The sequence below is a fragment of the Haemorhous mexicanus genome, chromosome 18, assembly GCF_027477595.1.
Source record: "Haemorhous mexicanus isolate bHaeMex1 chromosome 18, bHaeMex1.pri, whole genome shotgun sequence".
Lineage (NCBI taxonomy): Eukaryota > Metazoa > Chordata > Aves > Passeriformes > Fringillidae > Haemorhous > Haemorhous mexicanus.
The window spans coordinates 7,000,569-7,021,120 of NC_082358.1; the positions used below are offsets into that span (position 1 = coordinate 7,000,569).

Below are 20,552 nucleotides of genomic sequence, written 5' to 3' on the forward strand. Positions count from 1 at the left end.
CCGGGGCCGGGGCCGGAGCCGGGGCCGGGGCCGCCCGGGGCGGGGGGAGCGCGGAGCCGGAGCCGGGCCCGGGCCCGGGGCCGGGGCCGGGGCCGCCCGGGGCGGGGAGAGCGCGGAGCCGGTGCCGGGGCCGGAGCTGGGGCCGGGGCCGCCCGGGGCGGGGGGAGCGCGGCCGCCCCGGGCCCGTCCCGCCCCCGGGCCGCGATTGGCGGCGCTGCGGCGGGGCGGGGGCGGGCGGCGCGCAGGGCCGGCCGGGCGGCAGCAGGTGGCTGCGCTCTGCTCCGCGCCGCTCCGCGCTCCCGTCTGCCTCGCCTCGCCTCGCCTCTTCTCTCCTCTCCTCTCCTCTCCTCTCCCCGCCGCCTCAGCGCGGCCCCGCCGCTGCCAAGACGCCGCGGGCCGTGCTCCGAGTGAAGAATGGGGCGGCCAAGCTCGCCAAGCCGCCCGCGGCCGCGGGCGAGACCCCCGGCGGCGCCCCCGGACCCGGGCTCTTCATGGAGCGGTCGCAGAGCCGCCTCAGCCTCTCCGCCTCCTTCGAGGCCCTGGCCATCTACTTCCCCTGCATGAACAGCTTCGACGAGGAGGACGCGGGTACGGGGGGCCGGGGAGCACCGGGGGGCGGTGGTTCCCGGGGCTGTGTGTCCGTCCGCCGTGGGCAGGCGAGGGTGGGTGTGCGGCGTGTCAGCGCCATCCCCGACCCCGCCGGGGGTTTGATGCCGGGTGTTCATCCCGGCGGGTGTGCGAGGGATGCTGGGGACCGCTGGATGCGTGTGCCTGTGGAGGTTAAAACTGGGAACGTGTTCCAGCGGTGAAACACGCTCCGGCTGCTAATCGGTAGGAAACACGGGTTATCTGCAGATGGAGCGGCTCACGCTCCATCCTCCTCGGTGAGAATGAAGGGCAGAGCTCAGCGAGGAGGCGTCCATCCTGCCGGATGGTGTGTCCACTCTGATTTATGCACCATCAGCTCTCGGGCTGATTGTTCCCAGGGGTTGTTAGCGCTGTACACCATGCTGCTTTTGGACAGAAGAATAATGGGATTCCGTTTAAATGGGGGCAGAGTAAATCCCAAAACAAAAGCCTTTCAGAATGGATGCGGTAATTTTTTTTGCCGGCATCAGAAAGACCTTTCTGGCCTCAGACGCTTGGCGGTAGTCATAAAATGAGACCAAGCTTAATAAAGAGGGGCACTCCTAGGGAAAAGTAGGAAAGGCATTGGGTTGAAGGGGCGAGGAAGGGTGGTGGGTGCTGGGGAAGGTGCTGGGAGTAGAGGGCAGCACAGCCGCTGCGTGGGTAGGGAGAGAGGGAGGGAGGGCGCCGGAGTGGATGGAGAGCAGTCGGAGAGCCCTCTGTCCATTCCCTGCTAATTGAGGGGTGTTTTTTCCCAGTGCACACTGTACCAGAGACCGAACCTTGTGAGTCTTGTGAGTGGCAAATAATAAAAGTTGGTAACTAAGGCGTATTTTAACGCTGACTGTCATGGTTGCATCCCTCAAAATGCCGGCGTGCTCCTTTGTCTAGTGGCTCATCCCAAGATGTGCAGATGCCAGCAGGAATACATCAGCCCGCCAGCTGCTACACCTGTAACGATGTTGTTTTTAAAGGAGTTGACGTAAGAATCAATTCATCATCTGTGTGATTAACCTAGACTTGTCATCAGCATCATGCAGGGGTGGCAGGCAGAGGATTGTCTCCTCCAACAGATGTAGTTTTAAAAATTTTTGTCTTAGAATTTTGATGATGATTTATTTGCACTTCAGATTTGGCTCGAATGCCGAGGAGTGTACAAGACAATAACGGGAGCTTTGGGAAGTCTCAGCGCTGTTGCTTCAGGAATGATTCATAGGGAGACATGCTCAAGTATGAGAACCCAGCACAATGCCTGGGACAGCATTTCATTCCCTGGTGTCCAGCCCCTCCTGCCCTTAGCAAGGTGATAGCTTAGGTGAATGCTTCCTCTTCCAGCGCTTAAAAAAAAACAACACGTTCTTGCGCTGAATTGTATTTATTCACACTTAGTGAATGTTCATGCATGAATGTTAATAAGCTGCTCTTAATACAACACAAGTATTTGTCTCCGAATTAAATAAATCTCCAATTAAAACCTCATTCTCCAGCAGCTTATGAGCAGATCTTGCCTGTGTGAGTTGTCTCGTTAGTGAAGCTGCTCAGGGTGGATTCAGTGCGATGGGGATGTTGCAGTGTTGCTCCTTTATTTCGTGCCTGTGAGTGTGTGCTCAGACATGTACGAGCAACCAGCCAGGAGGAAGGTGTGCTGCTTTTTATTTTTGGTGTTAAAACTACAAGTGTTTAATTTTCTCAAGCAAGTAGATTACATGAAAGAGAAATTTAAGAGAAATGCTGAAATTGTGCCAGATAAGATTCTATATTATTCATATCCATGCATGCTTCTGAAGTAGTGAGAGATCCTGATCAGTTTGGGTTGCAGCATGATTTCTGTCAAAAAAATAGATCTTGATAGCTCATTCAGGGAGATGAATACTGCACTTGGCAAGATGTTCTCTATAGAAGGAGGCAGAAAAAAAATGAAATTGATCCCAGGGGCATTGACAAAGTAAACAATGCTATTTCAAACAGACACATCATCCATTTTGTCTGAAGCTGAGAACCACATCTTTAAGAGAATAGCCGTCCTACAGAAAAAGGAGAAGAGCTGATAACTGGCCAAGCTTAAGGGAAATGTGACATTTTCCTCTGAAAGGGGAAAACAGCCTAATGATCATTTAAATGTACACACAAGAAAAATTCTTGAGGTGTTTCATTTAAGTTGCTGTGGGTGGGTAATATCAAAGGAGCCTAAAAGGAAATTCACAGATGTGCTGAGAGCCCTGGCCACATTTGGACCGGGATAACAATACCTCTGGCTTCCAGTATTTCACCCTTTTAGTCTGGAAAAATGACTCTGCTTTTGAAAAATACAGAATTTACTTTTACTTACACAATATTTCCTTTTCTGCCATGGCTCTTTTGTTCTTCTTTGCTTGCCCTTGTGGACATAAGGTGAGAAGACTCCTCATCTTCCACAATTCCTTTGCCTGGTAGGCCTGCAGTGTGTCTGTATGGGGTTCTGAGCTGTGAACTGGGTGCAGATGATCTCTTCATGTGCAGAAGCAGGCAGGAAAGCAACAGGGCTTGGAGCAAGAGACAGGATCACATTTGAGTGCTTCCAGAGCATGAGGGTGGTGGAGTTTCAGATATTTCATGTCCATCTGTCTCTCTGAAGAGGTGGATGTAGACTTCAGGGTTCCAATACCCTTTTCATTTCTCATCTTTTGTAGATGCTCTGAGCAAATGCGGAGCTTTTTTTGCCAGGAAGTTGCAGTGGGGCTTTGAAATAGCCAAAAGCACTCAGCAGATCAAGGACCCGGGGTTAATAACTCTTTTGATCTCAGCATGGTAATGTTGCTGGCCTTCCTGCTGGCTGAGTGCCACTGTCTTTGCTCCACTGAGGTCCCCAGCAATGTCAGTGAAGTTTAAGGATTTTTCAACTGCAGTTACTCTCAGAATAATTGTTGGTTTAACTTATGCAAATGTCTATCCTACATTTCAGTTACAGAGCAGTAGAGTAAGAAGAGGTAAAAGTCAGTCTTGCACTCTTTGTGGGCACGTTTCTAGAATGACTGTTTCTGACACATATCTTGTGAACACAAATCTGAGCTGTTCTGAGGATCTGCCATACGTTTGGTCTTGGCTGGAATCAGCTGTTTGGAATGCTGATATTCCTGTGGGAACATGTCAGAAGAAACCAAACTGCTGAGGACTGAACTGCCAAGTGGCAAGTGCGTGTAGGTTAATAACAGGATCCACGATGACTGTGGGCACGTGCCTTGTAGGCAGCTTGTGGTGCACCTGGGTGCAGTTCATAATGAAAGCTGAGGGAATGGGGTGTATGAAATCCCTCTTTGACTGATGGTGGCCTTAGCACAGCCCTCCCCAGTTCAGGATGAAGGTTATCCTGAAGGCTAATGGTGTGGAGGAGAACCATCCTGCTCCTTGTGTGGAGCATGGAGCTTGGAAATGTGGCTAAAGCAGAGCATAAAGTAAGGATTTTATAGAGAGTACCAACAACTGACTTGGAGCTGTACATGCAGAACAAGCAAGCTTTGAGCAGGAGAGAGGAGATGGTTTGAGTAGCTGGGACAGTTGATGTGGCAGTGCTGAACCTGCTGGGAGTTGGGAAGTCAGAAGCAGTGCTCAGCTCTGGAGGGGTGAGAGCTTCCAGACCAGGACCCTGTATACTACAGAGGACAAGAGCTATACCTAAATAAAGACAGGTAGGTAAATGCAAAAAACCACTAGAAGGGATGGGGTTTCCTTTCTTGTGCCTAAACTTCAGGACCCAGCAGGACTTCTTGGTTCTGGGTGTGTGCTCCAGCTGTGCTGTGGCCTGTAGCATGCCCTGACAGGGATGCAGATTTGGATGTGTGGAATTGTAGCCATGGGTCACACTGCACATGCAGCTACCCTGGAATCCAGATCCAGCTTGAGCATCTACACCAGGTTCCTTGCACGCACCAGTGTGAAGAGCAGGGCTGCTCTGGTCAGGCAGCAGGGGAAGGTACAGAGCAGCTCTGAGGGACTGGTAAGTGTCCCCTCGCTGGTCAGGACCTCAGCACAGGGACTGTCCAGCCTGGCAGAACCCTGTCCTTGCTGCAAGACAGGAGAATCAAATCATGTCTCAGCCAGCTGGAGCCAAGTGTCTGTCTGGCAGAGAGAAAATGGTTTCCAAAGTCAAAATGTCTCCTAGATACTGACAGTAAGCCTTCCTTGTGTCAGCTGCTCATTCAGAAAAGAATTGAATTAGAGATAAAATTCAGCCCAGGCTGCTGCTTTCACACATTATAAAGTACTGGCAGAGGCACTGTGTTACGATCAATTGCTTTGAAGAGAAACTATGTGAAATACTAATTTAATGGATTTCTAAAAAACATTTAAACTATTAGGGTATAAGAAGGGGCTGTGGACATTTAGGTTAGTTTAGGATATTCTTTTGTTTGGGTTTTATGTATTGAACTTCCTCATAATTTTAAACATTGACCTGCTCTATAATTTCAAACATTAAGCATTACAAAGCTATTAAATAGAAAGAGCCCCTATGTGTGTTTTCATGTTGCCATGGATATATCTCAGTTGCAGCACTTTATTGGGGTACATATGGTTTAAAAGAAAATTATGATTCAAGACTTAACTAGTCCATTTTTACTTTTTTTTTTTAAATATAGTCCAAGTGCATTAAGTCTTTTTTGTGCTTGCTTTAGTTTTGCTTCATCCAAAGTTAATTTTTGGAGCTCTGGAAGCCTCTAACCAATTTTGTTAGTTGTTTGTAAGATAGGTGGCCATGCTCATGTGGCAGACATACAGGGAACAGGAGAAATTATTAATCCATCTGGAATGTTAGCAGTTTTTTAATCAATCTTTTATGGATGAATGGATAGTTTATCCCTGCAAAGATAGCCCCTAGAGCTCACCTGGCCATGCATTACCCCAGGGGTGCCAGCTCTCTTAGTTGGTGTAGGAGGCAGTAAAATCCAGGCTTTTCCCCCTTCTTGCACAGTAAGGAGTGCATCTTTGGCTGTAGGTTATCCTAGTGATTGTAAGAAATGCCTCTCTCCCTGCTGGGCGCATTCTAGATCTAGGTAAACATGTTTGTTTCATAAATAGATTAAGTGGAAATAAAAAATGATAACAGTTCTGGAAGAGCTGCTGTCAAATCAGTTTCCATCAGAGGAAAGTGTATGGAAGACTGATTTGACAGCCTGGAAGAAGGGGCTGTGGGTAAGACCTGCAGAGGCTGGTGATCCCAGACCCAGTTATGAGTTAATCCAGATCCTAAATACAGTGACTGCTCCTTACACCGTGGGTGCACCTGGTCAGGCAGAGCTGAGCAATCCTTGCTGTCCCTTACCTGCCCTGTGCACTGGAGCAGCTTTCTGCTCTCAGGCCCTGCTGCTGCTGCATGTGTGATCAGGGGACCGCAGGTACAGACAACAGGTTTTGTCTTTAGTGGCCATGGGAGGCTGAGAATGAATCAGCACGAGGAGCAAGCGATTTGAAACCTTGTCCTTGTTTGTTTGGTGTTGTGGCTGCACGTGAGAGCCGTGGTCCTGGGCCAGGTTCATGCTGTGCCTGTAGAAAGGCAAAGCAAAATGTCGGTGTCAGTCCCAGGGCGCTCGTGGTCCGTGGCAGAACCCGGCAGATGGGGACGGTGGGACAGATGGGCGAGCGCAGGGAAGGGTGACGTGGCATCGGTCAGGGCTCAGCGTGCCAGGCTGCCTTCCTGGGACACCAGCTGCTTCCCACTCCTGTCTCCCATGGGGCATCCTGCAGAGCCCTGCAGCACCCCCCAGCCGGCAGCATCCGCCTGTGCTGTTGTTAGAAACGCTGATGTAAGGTGGGAGGAAGAGCAGCAGCTGCTAGCCCAGGGATCTCAAGCACTGTGTCACAAGGTGCTGTGTAAAAGTTTCCTTGGTGCTCGTCTGGGTGTGGGTTTATGGGGGAGAGGGATGTGCATGGGGTCATGGGCCATGATGCTGGCTCAGCTGTCCCCTGAGCTTTTGCAGCACACACTTGCAGCCATGGAGAGCACAGCGTTGTGTCTCCTTCCCTCGAAGGTGGCCTGATGTACTTCCAGGTATTCAGAGGATGATGCTGAGTTCCAGCTGTGTGTGCAGGAGTTGTTGAGGGTGGGTTATGTGTGATCCCTGCCAGCCACAGGAAAAGGATGTCTCTTTCTCTTATTCTGCTGTCAGCTGGTTTCCAAGTAGAAGAATCTGTCCCTGGAAAGCTTTCTATCTAGGAGACACTGTTTTTTTGCTGCTTCTATTTCATGTGCAGTTAATTCTAATGCAACATTTATTAATTCAAAAGCACTCTGTTCTCCAGGCAAAAAAAAAAAAAAATCTTTGCTCTGTCAGATTCTTGCATCAGGACAAGTTGTGAAACGCTGTAACTACTTTGCTTCAACATTTGTGTTTGACAGAATGTGTGGATCTGCTTTGTGTAGGGAAGAATTAAGTTTGAATGGAGTAGTTGTCTTGAGGAATAATTTATCTGTGCAATTGTTTTCTGAAGCACTATTTGCTTATATTTGAATGCCTTCAGTTTGATTAGAAATGTGAACAGTTTAATTTAGGAAATGGTCTGTAAGTCATTGATGGTTTTGGTGGGGCAGTGGGACCTGACTCACTCAAGGCTCTCAGCCCTGCTGTCTCCTCCTCTCTCCCACAGACATCTGTTGAGAAGCTCCATTAGCATATTTGAATAAGGATTTCTGCTCCTCTGCGGAAGTGTTCAACACATCTTGAATATCCCATCTATCCAGATGATGTTCCCTTGGGGTTTGGTTTTATTTTCTGGGAGGTTGCTACACTGTATGGCAACACGTGTCACGACTGAAGTTCTGCAACACAATGATCCATCAGTTGTGCCATTGCTTAAGTCATCTGCTGATGACACACAAATTAGGCACTCTCTGCTGTCCATCAAACCATGCCTTGAAATCTGCATTTAAACTTTATCTTTGGCTTTGCTTTTTCAAAACAGCACACTTGTAAAGGCTGAGTAGCCCTGATACAGCCTCACCACACAGAGGTATAGCAAGCTCTGTGGCCCTACCTTATAGTCAGATGCAGCCACAGTTAAATCACTGAGATGGATAATGTTCTACCTTCCTGCCATCAGGGTGTTCTGTCAGCTTTGTCCAAAACACAGAGCACTCATACAGCCTTGGAGAAACCAGTCTAAAATGTCTGAGTGCTCAACAAATTGGAGAGTACACCGTGTACAGAGGTAAATGACACATTTTTCTCAAAGCTGTTTTGTGACTAAGAGGAACTTAAGCTATTGTCTGTGTCCTTATTCTTGCAAATGTAGAGGTAGAGGGGTCACTTATATCTGTTCCCTAAGTAACTAATCTACTCCTAATCAGAAGAATAGTTTACCCTAAAATTTAGCTTAAATCTGAATAGAAATAGCGAATTGCTATTGCATTGCTCCCAGCAACATGGCAAGCAATTGATCACTGCTCTTCAAATCAACTCTTCACATCACAAAGCTGTTCCTTCTTGTGCCAGTAATTCCAAGCCAAGAAATGGCTGTAATGATAGCCAGTGCTGCCTGGCATCGCTCTCCCTCCTTTTGCTGTTTGGACCAAAGAAATCTGATGGATGGGTTTTTATTCATCAGGTGTTTTGGTTTTTGTTGGTCTTTTTTTGTTGTTGTTGTTGTCACTGGATTTTTTTTTTTTTTTTTTTTTTTTTTTTTTTTTGCATAAAGCAGTTTTCTAAATGTCCTGTTGGCCTTCTTGCTGGATTTGGGATTGTGCAGGAGGAGCAGTGTGGACACTGCCCTGGTTGCTGTCTGGCCCCTTGCAGTGAGGAGTATCTGTTTCCCACACTTTGTATGCAGTATTCCTGTAAATACACACTCTTGCTCCTGGCTAACACTCAGGGTATGATCCATGCTATTTTCCAGATCATTCCCAGCATGAGTACTGTTGGCTACTCATTCCCTTTCTGGCATTTGTATGTTAATTTTTTCAGTGCTCTGAAATTACTGGTTTTTACATGTGCCTTTATTGGTTTTCTTTGTGTTGATTTGGAGGGCTGAGCTATTTTATCCCATGAGTATTGGTCTGAATTCAATTTCTGTTGTTTAGCAAGACCCTGCATATGGGATATTTGTGGGACTGGGAGGTGGGGTAAATGTCTGTGATAAGATGCTTTATCCCCTGGGCTCTAGGAATGCAGCAATGTTTGTGGCAGAATTTGGGAGCTGGAGGAGATGCTCTGTAACTGAGGTGAAATGCAGCATCCTTGAAAACCTTTGCTCTCAGAGTGACCTGTTTTGTCAGGCACCTTCTCATCCCTTCGTTCTGTGATGCTCAGGTCAAGGGACTGCCAGGCTGTCATTCCCAGTTAGCAGCTGGAATGAGGATAATAGTAATTCATACAGTGCTTCACATTGGTGACATCTGATTTAAGAGGTTACAGTCTCTCTGCCCAAGGAATGCATGGTTGTGTCCCTCTGGAGCTGCCCATCCTCTGAGGAGCAGCAGCTCAGCTGTTGGTGGGCTCAGACTTGCAGAATGACCCACCTTAGCAAGGAAGCAGCAGTGTCACCAAGGGACAGGAGTGTGGGGACAGGCTGCCCCCCTCGCTCAGCTCCCCAGGCAATATGGATGAGGCTGACATTTCCCAGTGGTGACAGTTTCCCAGTGGTGTGGGACTTGTGCCAGCTGCCCACCAGCAGTATGCATATTTACAGTTAGCAGGGAATGTATCCTGCCACGTGGATGCAAAACATGTTAATTGTGTTGCAGCCAAGATGTCTAAGAAGATTAAGATTTTTTTTCCCTGTTGTAAATCCAGCTCCTTGTTTAGCACTTATCAGCATCCTGGGAGGATTGTGTGGGTGGGTTTTTCTTTTTTTCTTTTATTTTTACTATTTACCTTTCTTTTCTTCTATTTTATGCATGTTATCACAGCTCCAGTGGAAAGTTAGGAAACCTTCACTCAAGATTGTAAGGTGGCTGCTTTATATCCAAATTTGTGTTTTAATCAGAAGAAAAAATAGAAGGCTTTTCCTTTATAATGCCTGTTGGATTTCCAGCTGCTGTAGTTGATTGATTCCTGAAAGTATCATGACTACTCATACCCAGTAACTTTCCCTGTCCCTATGTTCAGGTTGTGCTGCTGTCCCTCTGCTGAAGCTCTGCTACCTGCTGCCCTGAGACCTCTCCAGTAGACTGTGGGATTAGAGCAACTGCTCTGCACCACTTCTGCAGAGTCCTTCCACCTTTATAGCAGTTGGAATTAAATTCACAATAAGGGTAGACAGTGCTCCAGACTAACTTCTGAAACTTGTCAGTATTTTGCTTTCCCCCAGATCCCTCCAAAGCAGTAGGAATTGCAGGAATTGCTGTCACAGCCGCTGTTGCATTTCGATAGTGAATTTGGTTTGGTATGTTTGCCAAAAACCCAGGCATTTTTATGTGGGTTTGTGGATCACATAGTCCACAGTACATCCCCTCCAGATACAGGATTTTTATTGTAGTGTAAGTAAAGAAGAAAGGCTTAGATCACATTATCTAATGTACCTTGAGGTAAAACCAAGCATTCTGCTGTGAGCATGGTTTCTACAAGAGTCAGTGCTTGTTTTAAATTTAAAGTATGCAAAGCTGGGCTTTTTCAAAAATGCCTATGAGTTTTGGTCTCTGGTATTTGTTGAAAGTGAATGGGATTTGGGGCTGTGTCTGCTTTTGGCAGTTCAGAAGATCACCCCACAGCTCTGCAAGTGGGGGGCTGAGGCTGCTGCCCTGGTTGTGCAAAGCCAGCTGGAGCTGAGGAGCAGACCCTCTCTGGGACCCTGCACTTCAAGAAGCTGAACTTAGATGGAAGAGTGTAGCATTCACATTCTCTGAAAAAATCCCTTCACCCAGGGATTTTCTCCTGGGAAGCTGAGAAGCCTCGGAGAAAAGGAAAACAATTCTTATCTCATTTGCTTCTCCTGTGTTGTGCTCACATGTGGAATGTGTTTGGAGATTGTTTCATTTGATTCTGGTGTGAGTTGTTTTGACTCTCTGGCCGATTGAGGCCAGGTTGTGTCGAGACTCTGGAAAGAGTCACAGGTTTTCATTATTAGCTTTTTAGCATTTTAGTAAGTATCCTTTCTGTATTGTTTAGTATAGTATGGTATTCTTTAATATAATATAGTATTATAAAGTAATAAATTAGCCTTCTGAGAACATGGAGTCAGGTTCATCAATTCCTTCCTGTCTTTGTTGGGACACTCCCTGCAAATACAGTAGGGGAGCATTGAGAACGCTGGTGTGGAAAGCAGGGCAGGCAGTGCTGAAAGTGGGCGTGCAGGCCAGCGCTCAGCCTGGCAGACAGCGCCTGTTAAATCAGGGTGATTTATGGAGCAGTTGCTGTTAAAAGCTTCCTCGTGCACTTTAGGAAGTGGAGCTGCCAGATTGGTCAAACTCCAATGCCCAGACAGTTTGAATTGGCTGCTGGCTGCAGTAACAAGCGTGGCAAAACTCGAACAGCCGCTTCCTCCTGCCTTTGCAGGCTGCCACATCGCTGCTGCTGCTCGCCAAACAGACAGTGTCAAAATGTTACGTGCTACGAGGACATTGCCATGGCAACCTTAGCATCCCATGACACCCGTTCTCCTGCTGCGGTGTCAGCGCCGGCTGTCGTCCATGTACTTTCCTCCTCCATCTGGGGCCTTGAGGAGTGCTGTGGTATGGGATCGTGTGGATTTCTTCAGTTGTGGGGCTGAGGGTGGAAGAGAGGCTCTCACTGGGCTTTTGGGTGTCTTAAGTAAGGCAATGATTCCCTCTTTTAGAATAGCAACACTCTCGTGATCATGGTTGGGCTCAAAAGCACCTGGCTTTGCTTTCTGCTGCACTGAGGAAGCAGCTTTCCCTCCATCAGATGGGCGCTGCAGTAGCTGTGTCCTACCTGGCATTAGAGCACCCACACTCCTGTCAGGCAGTGCTGAGATCACTCAGTTTGGGCGGACACTCTGGTCTTGCTTTGGGGCAGTCCTTTCAGCCCAGAGGAAGCCTGTTGCTGATGTCCATATGCAGCCTCTAGCTCCCTCCTCCCTTCCTTAGCAGGAGCCATCAGCTGGCCTTGGGCTGGTTTTGGACAGCTGCCTCACACCTTTAGGTGGAGTTTCCTCCATGGCTACCTGGAGGTTTCATCATGTCTTGATCAATGTTTTGGATTTGTCTAAAAATATTTCAGTTTTTGTCTGCTACCTCTGTGTCCCGCCAGTATTTTCAGTATTCTCCAAGGTTTATTTTCCCCTTGTCTTCCTATATTTCTGTATTTCTGCCAGGTAATGTATTCCAAAATTAGCATCATGGGTTTTTTTCCACACATGTTTATTGGCTCTTTTCCCTTGACATAGGGAAAGCTGTTCTCAATATAAGCTAGAGCCTTGGCAAGAAATAACAAAGATGGAGATGTTTCCTGTATGGCAGCCTGTGGACCTTCCACCAGTGCACGTTTCTGACTCCTGCTTGGTATTTTATTAGAGCGGGAGAGAGATCTGGGGTTAGTTATTGTGCATGTGAAGGTTCTGCAAATGGCAAGGACAAAGAGATATTTAACTAAGGATTTGCCTGCCCAGTGTGTACAGGCTGTGGATGTGCAATTCAAGGAATGTGGGTACACAACAAAGCTGTTTTTCACACAGTGGTGCTACAGCGTAAAGGGATCATATATGATAGAACCCAGAGCTTGTGATCATTACATCTGGTCTAAAGGGTCTGAAAGGGTAAATGTGAGGTGTGAGAAAGTACCTGTTGAGGCTAGGGAAAGGAGCAGAACTTGATTTTTCAATAATTTCTGTTTGTCCAGACCCACTTCTGAACTGTTTCACAACAGTAATTCTCAGCTCTCCCGTCTTGCCCAGTGCTCTGCTTTGAGTCGTGCCAGAGTCCCAAGTTAATCATTCTGTAAACTTGTTTTTCATCTGTTTCCACTGAATTCCTGGCATCTGCCTAGTAACAGGAGTAGGTCTGTTCCTGTGACCTGGCTGCTCAGTCTCTGCAGAAACACTTTTACTGCTCCTGCACAGGAGACACTGCTGTGTCCTAAACTCAGTTTTTCCCAAGACCCAATCCAAGCCAACTGCCTCTAAACCTGGCATCATGTGGGCCCTATTTCAATATTTTTCTATTTCTGTCTCAGTACTGCCTGGCTTACCTACTAAAACATTCTATGAAATATTGCATGGTTGGTTGAGGCAAAATCTGGCTTGTTGCTCTAGGAATAATACCAGGCAAATTATCCACAGTCCATTTTATTTGGTGAATTCTACTGTTTTCACAGCCTGTTCACTGCAGCTGTCTGCTGCAGAAAGGCAGCAAGCTTGTTGGACAGAGTGACTGTAAAAATCAGGAAGTCTTATTTCAGGCCATAATTTGGTTTAATTTCCTGAAATCTAGAAAGCTGTATATTTTCTAAAACATCTTTGCTCTGGAGCTCTAAGGCTGGGTTTGCATAGATAACCCATACAGAGTGGTACCTGCATGAAAAATATTGGTGAGAGGGTTGAATACTGAAGCAGGGACAACCTGGTGGTCTGAAAATGCTTCACTGAGCAAAATATTAATAACTTCACAGGCTTGTGCCAGTTTTGTTAAGAATGTGCTTTTATATACAAGCTGACCAAGACAGGAGTGTTCTGTGAATGTCAGTTATGCAGATTAAAGCAGCATTTGGCATCTGATACTCTGTTAATACTCAGTAAATGGTTTGAAAACTGGATTTTGCCTGCTTTAATGCTAAACTACTATGTCAGGAAAGATTATCAGCCTGTTATTTCAGTTTACAAAGAGGGGAAAAAAAAGCTTAACATTCTGATACAAGTACATCTTGGAGGGTTTAGACATCATAAAAGGTTTGGTGACCTGTTCTTTTAACTGCTTATAGTCATCCAATTTGAGAGGAAATTGCAGTTGAAAGTGAACATTTTAAAACCTGCTGATTTGAGTGGTCTAAGAGTCAACCTGCTTTTTTCTCTTGACATTCCTCTGCTTAGTCCACTAAGGCTGCAGTGCAGAAAGGGGGAAAAGAGCTGCAGAACTAGGACAGACTTGGAGTATATTTAACAATGTTCTATTTCAATGTGACAACAGCTATCGAACACCTACAAGATTGCAAACTGTGATTCACTCGGAAGCTGATATAACTGATGTCACGTTGTATTAATAGCTACAGAATTGTAACTGCTTTTAGCACTGAGATTCATTAACAGCCTCTACAAACACTCTTGACAATCAGTTGAAAACCTGAAAATATTAGGTGTATGTAAAAATGGATTATGCCATGAAGGAACCTCCCTGTGCTGCCAAATGTGTTTACAGCAAGTTCTTGAGGGTGTTATGCATAATGATTCCTCTTCATCACTTTTGGTAGGTCTTAGTGATAGCAAAAGGTGTTTGAGGACTGATCCACACTCTAAATTAATTAGGAGCTGCTGATCTAGTGGGGTTGCATGATGTGAGTGCATTTGGGGATTATGGTGTCCATGGCATTTTTCTTGGCACGTGGAAGCTGCACAACCTTCCTGCATAGTGCTGATGATGTCTTGGAAGGTTTTGTTCCTTCACCTGTTTTAGCTGCACACTTTGGCTTCAATGGGTGTGGCAAACCTTGCCTAGACAGAACTGTCCAAGAGGTATCAAGTGCAGGGAGTTCTGCTCCCCTCAGAGCCTTGCATGCTTTCCTTGCTGTGGGCTGACAGCCACTTCTGAGGAGATGGGTGTGGAACAGAGGGAAAGGTTCAGTTCTTCCTATCCTTGAAGATACTGAGTTAATTAGTAGCTAACAATGATGGCACGTAATGTCCCTCTCCAGCCTCTGTTAGCTCTCCTCTGGGCTGAATGAGTTGGCTGCCCTTCCAGGCTCTTCATAAACTCATCTCTTCATTACACACATGTGGTTTTAAGCTTTGCATCCCCTGCACGACGGGTCGGGACACGGTTGTAGAAGTGAAATGAAGACTGAGATGCAAGAGAGGAAGTGTTCAGGGTGACATTTGCTCTGTGTCAAGTTGTGTAGTCAGGCTTGTCACTGGAAGTGAAGGTGTGGACGTATAAAGCTGGGCTGACATTTCCAGTGCTCTGGGTGTTTCTGAGAGTTGTTCCATCATGATTGGCCACCTACTTCCCTCAGTTCCTTCTTTCCCATATATCACAGTACTTCTCTTCCTTTTGGCCATGAATAATTCCCTTTCCTTTAAGTTTTCAGGTGATATCTGCTCTGTCTCATTCATCTGAAATAATGTTTTGGCATCTCTCATTTGGATCTGACCTTACTTTTGGTGGCCTGTGACTCTTAGGCTGTCGTGTGCTGACTTCTGGAGATGGAGTCTTCTGAGACTGGTAGGAAAGGTTGGCTCAGGACACAGCAAAATTGCAAATAACAGTACTTTGAAAACAGTACTGTCTGCCAAGGAAGCAAAGCTCTGTATTTTGAGAAGATGGAAACCCTCAGCCCTTTTTTTCCTTTTTCATTGTTCTTTTTTATAAGATTGGAAATCTTGGTTTTGAGTACATTGTTAAATGGTCATTTGCCCTTCTTCCCTAGAGTTACAGGAAGCTGTCCAGATAATTAAGTACAGCTGATCATCTTCCAGAAACACTGTTTATATTTAAAGTATCTCAATAGCAAGGGATTCATTGGGCACATAAAACAGCAAGTGATCAAACCACGTCTGGCTCAACATGTCTGTTGAAACAGCCTATGACAGTTAAGGAGTGTAATTAGCAAGACACACAGAATGGGATTGAAAAAAGATGTGAAAATAAGCAGAAGGATTTGAAAAGGATTAAGAATGTTAATGACAAACCAGTAGTTAAATGGTGCATGATTAATGACTGTAGAAGTAAAAGGTTGACTAAATATTGTGACTCTGTAATGGCTGCCCCAAAGTAATAGAAAAATACTCTTGTTCAAAAGAATCCAGACCTGGATTTATATTGACACATATGCTGACTCTGGATTTAGACCTGTTTCTTAGACTTTGTTTAGGTGAGAATCCCCTGAGATGCCTTTCATGGTTGATTTGATGACCTGAGATTCCTCTTCCATCTTTAATACTGATGATCAGGATCAAGATATCACCACCCCACTGAAATGCTGAATCCCCTTCTGAACTGTGGTACAGGTGGACTGGACTGGCAGTTTGCAGCATTTCAGTAAAGCTGTTCTGAGGAAAATCAGACTTTATGTTCAGTAGCTCCCAGCTTACAGAGTTTAGTTTTGTCTCTGAGCAGTAGGTTGCTTTGATTTCAATAATTCATCTCCTTCCAACTGCTTTATTGTCACTTGATTTATTAATGAGTTGGCTCGGACACTGTCCTAGTGCTTTCTCACAGCTGGGTGAAACCAAGGGATGTGCTAAGCACAGATTGTGTGAAAAACACACCATTTCAGCTGGCCCCTGAGGGGCAGCATGGCTAGACTGGTTGTGCAAGAGCTGTAACTCCCAAACTATAACCTTGCTATCAGTAGCCCTTCACAGCACTCATTCTCTCTCTTGTTGTAGAAGAACTTCAGATCATGCTTTCTTTTTAGGAGTGGATTGTGATGGTTAATTAGATAATGTTTGCAGAGCAGCGTACAAAACCTGCCAAGGGTCACTGTCCTCACTGGTATTATTAGAGCTGGAGGAAGACTGCCAGAAGGTATTGATTACTTGGTAAAAATAAACCTGTCAAACTTCTTTGGGTTTTATTCATTGCTGCTTTTTATCTCGGCATCCTGCAAACATTTCAGAGGGTGGATTTGTTTGCCAGAAGATCAAAACAAAATGTTGACAGCTACTGGTGCCAATTTGTAGCCTCCCGTGTGGGCGGCATCAGAGGAATTTGTGCAGTGCTCTGGAAAGTCTTTCGAGGCTCTGAATCCCCTTGGATTCTGGAACTGTTGTTTGAGCAAAGCTTCCAGTGTCTAGGTGGGATAACACATAGAGTACCAGGAACAAGAGGATCTCTTTGGGGCTTGTGAGCCTCTATTGTGTATGGAAGCTTGTATAAACTTCTTGAAGCTGACATTTTGATTTCTTTAGTGAAGTCTGTCAATTAATTGAGTGAAGCTGAGTCTTGCAAGGTGCAGTGGGTGCTGTTGAGAGTGCTGTGTCTGGCTGGAGGGAAGAGCTCAGTGCCCTCTGTGTTTTCTAGTTCATCTCTCAGCCATGGTTTATACTTTTCACACACCTTACCGTGGAAAACAAAATGTCACACTTTGAATTCATTAAGCAGCTGTGACTGTTGAAAGGGAAAGCTGTTCCATATGACAGTAAAATACGGGGAAAAGTCACGTATCTGTGGCAGAAAATACATGGGAAAGACAAATATTGTGTTATGTTCAGAAGGGCCAAGTCATGCTTCAGAAAGTAGAGTTTCTAAGGAGAATGGATACAACAGGAGGACAATTCAATCAGGAGTATGGCTTATGTGATAGAAGGAGGATGCACTAGTCAGTCATGGATCCAGAGGAATAGAATTCAGTAGTGACTTCAAATCAAGTGTGGCCTTGTGGTTTCTCTGATGAAAATATTCAGTTGGAGCAGAAGCAAAATGTTACATCCTTCTCCAAAACAGGCCAAGGACAAAGCACAGACCTCCAAACATCTGCATGTGTTCTGACCTAAAAATTGCTTCAGCAGGGAGACTAAACCAGGCTTTGGTGGAGACTGCAAAGTGCTTTCTGTGCATGTGTCAGACTTGCAAATAGGTTCACTTTGATTATCACAAGTCCCCTTCGAGTTCATTCTGAGCCATTAAGCTTCTTTGAATGAGCATTTGGGTGAATGGGAAGTTTTTAAGTAGACTGACTGTCATCCAGCAATCTTAAGAACTGACTTGTCATGGAGCAAAGGGCATGACTTGTCAAAGCTGACCAGTGGTGCTTGAAGGTCCAGTGCTGGGCTGGCCTGGCCTGCCAGCCTGCTTCCTCAGGCACAGAGCACCTGCTGGGGCTGCACTGACCAGTGATACCTTGGTAATCTTGAACAGGTACCAGCTGCTTTTCGTTTAAAACTCAGGACAATTCATGAGCAAAGGAAGGGCAAGAACCATCAGCAGATGCTGTCAACTCACTCCCTCAGTGCTAGTTGCTCAGATTTGTTCCAGAAGTAACTGAGATGTAAGCAAGTCTTCCAGCTGCCTGCTGCATGAAGAATGAGTGAAAGTGGTTAAAAAAAAAGGCAGATGACAGAATTAACATCTAGCTGTTTAGGTACGAGGCTGGTGAAAGGGAAGAATGATGCTAGGGCTGAGAAGTGGCAAAGAGGTTTCTGGTATTGAGATTTCTGTTATTTCAATATGTCACAACCTATCAGTAACTGAAAGATGGAGAAAGAGCCATGGGAAATGGGACAGTAAATACCTGCCAGCACAATTTTAATGCTCTTTCAGTTGAGCTGTTTAAATGTAGTTGCCTGTTTGAAGAAACCGCTGAATATAGATTTTAATGCTTTTGCTGCTCATGTGGGCAAAATCATCCCTGATGGTCCAGGCACAGGTGGAGTTAGACATGGGCATGGGAGAAGAGTGGCAGATACTCTGCAGGTAGGACAGGGCCTGCACAGACCATGCAGGGCACTCAGTTTGCACAAACTATAGAGGAGGAGAACCTGGAAGCAGCTTAGGAAATGGATGGGGAACTACTGCAGTCTGAGGACTGTGATCTCACTTCTCTGTTGTGGCAAAAGGGAGGGAGTATGAGATCTTTGTGTCTAAGGTATCTGGAGAAAGTCAGGCAAGATTTCTTAGGATGCTCCTTCAGGATGCTGGCCCACCTTCCTCTGATTCATGGCTTAGGGACTTCCTCTACTCTTGAATTTTTTCCTCATTGATTTAATCCAGTTTCTTTTTGACCCCTCATAAATGTCCATGAGCACCCCAAAGTCCTGCAGTGAGGAGATGCAGCAGTGCCACTGCCCCTGTTGCCTCATGAGGATGTCTGTTAAAGTTGGCATGATGAGTTCTCAACTGTGGGTTGCCACAGAGCTGTGGCAGGGCAGACCCAATTATAGCACATTATGCTGGTTTAATGACAGTAATAGAAAGTCAATTTATAGGCAAGAGCAAATTGCCTTTTTATATGGGGAGGAGGATAATTCCTCCCATGTGTTGCATTATTAAATTTGTAATCTTCATTTCTAATGCTTTTCAAAAGTGAATATTAACAGAATCTAAAATGCAGCTCATAAATTTATGAGCTGCATTTTTTCCCAAAACTCTTCAAGTTCTATAATTTGTCTTAAAAGGTGAACTTCAGCAAGGTTAGGAGTTTTTTTTCTTTCTTTGCTTAACTTAATAAATGAAAATCCCTTACTTGCTATCTACCTCTGGACAAGCTTAAAGGCTCCAAAGATACTGCATTTTAAATAGCAGTAATGGATATCTATTTCCATTCTTGCTGAGTGGAAAGTTCTGAATTCAGGCTTATTCCCTGGTGATGAAAGACACTGGAGAGAAAAAAAAAAGACACGTTTTCATATGTCATTTGCTAGCAAGGAGGCTGTTATGATGCTCTTTTTTGTTGCCAGGGAAACAGAGCCCTGAACTCCTGTCTCTGCAGGAGGAGGAGGAAAGGATGTTATTTCACTCCTGAGCTCGATTTGTAATTGTGACTTGTGATCAGAGGCTGTGAATGGGTTGGGACTGAGGGTCTCACCTTCCAGCTCACTTTCAAAATTGTGTGTCCTACCTCCTTCTGTTTGTTTCCCTGTTGAAATGGGTGTGAAGGTGGGGCCTGGTGGGCTGGGTGGCTGGCACAGGTCGCTGGCACTGTTGCTGTACAGCAGAGTGAAGTGGAGTGCTGGGAGCCCAGGTGGTGATGGAAGGGGATTGTACTTCTCTGACCTTGCCAGTAACATCTTGAGAAATCCCAAGGCTTCCTTATGTCTGCCCTGTTGTTAAATCTGAGAACAGAAACATGAAAGTTACCTGCAGGTATCAGAGGTCAGGAAGTGACAGTGATGCAGGTGCTTCGTAAGCATGGTGTCCTCTCCTGACCTTCTTCCAGTACTGTTGAGCAGTCGTTGCCTGCACATTTTATAAAGAGATTCCCATCAAACTTTTTTTTTGTGGTTACTTTAAAACTATTTTTTTCACTCACACACTGCCCTTTAATGCGCATTTGATCTCGCTGAACTGTCAGTGTTGCCTGCAAGGCTGATGCTGGCTGTATCACAATTGCTTCTTCATCTGCTCTCGTAGTAGAGAGAGATTAGCAGGGTGCTCTGAAGCATTTTGTTCAATTTTGCTCCTTCTACAAAATTTGTTCAGAAATATTTGGCTCAGATCAAGGGATTTTGGTGACCTTTCTGCCGGGTACATGTCATGGGGTAGCCATGCTGCAAACAGGCATTGCTTCTCAGGATGCTGTGCTGGTATGTGGCTGTTGGTCACTGTGTGTGATTAATGCAAATTCTGTTCAATACAATATTGAACACTGGTGTGCCTCTTCTTCACAAGGGACTGATTCTTACTACATCTAATTGCTGATAATTGAGAAAACAAGCTTTTGGTATTGTTCCTGAAGTGTATTAATCTCCTGTTTTAATCAATCTGTATTAATCTGATGATTTTTTGCTTCCATCCTCAGTAGTGTACATCCAGACATGATATTTTGGTTGGTTTCCCACATTCTGCAGTATCTTTCAGCAGAGATGAACACATCATGTTTATTTTCCAGCTCTGGCCAAAAGGTTTTTTCTCCTCTATTGAAAGCTCAATACTCTGCATAGACAAACAGTGAACTGAATTTCCCAAAGGACTTCAAATAATCTGGGATGTTTTTCTGTCTGAGTGCTGCTTTTGTGCATGCAGCAAGCAGATGTAGGAGGCAGCTATGTGTCTGCCGTGTTCGTCTGTGGGAGAGTGTGTCACTCGGATGAGAGCTTGCATGCGTCTCTTCAGGGTTTGGGCTGTGAAAATTTTGCTTGAATGTTTTTTCTTAGGTGTCTGCTAGTTAAATTCCAGCACTTCTGCTTTTGGTATT

At 45.6% G+C, this 20,552-nt stretch overlaps 1 protein-coding gene across 1 annotated transcript in view; it reads left to right on the forward strand.

Moving 5' to 3' along the window:
• The first annotated feature begins 261 nt into the window (after window positions 1-261).
• The window catches only part of RIMS4 (regulating synaptic membrane exocytosis 4), a 51,795-nt gene continuing 31,504 nt past the window's right edge, over window positions 262-20,552 (forward strand). The window contains exon 1 of the mRNA XM_059862417.1: window positions 262-588. Within this exon, the coding sequence (XP_059718400.1) occupies window positions 492-588 (97 nt within the window). The 5' untranslated portion in view covers window positions 262-491. The remainder of the gene's footprint in view (window positions 589-20,552) is intronic.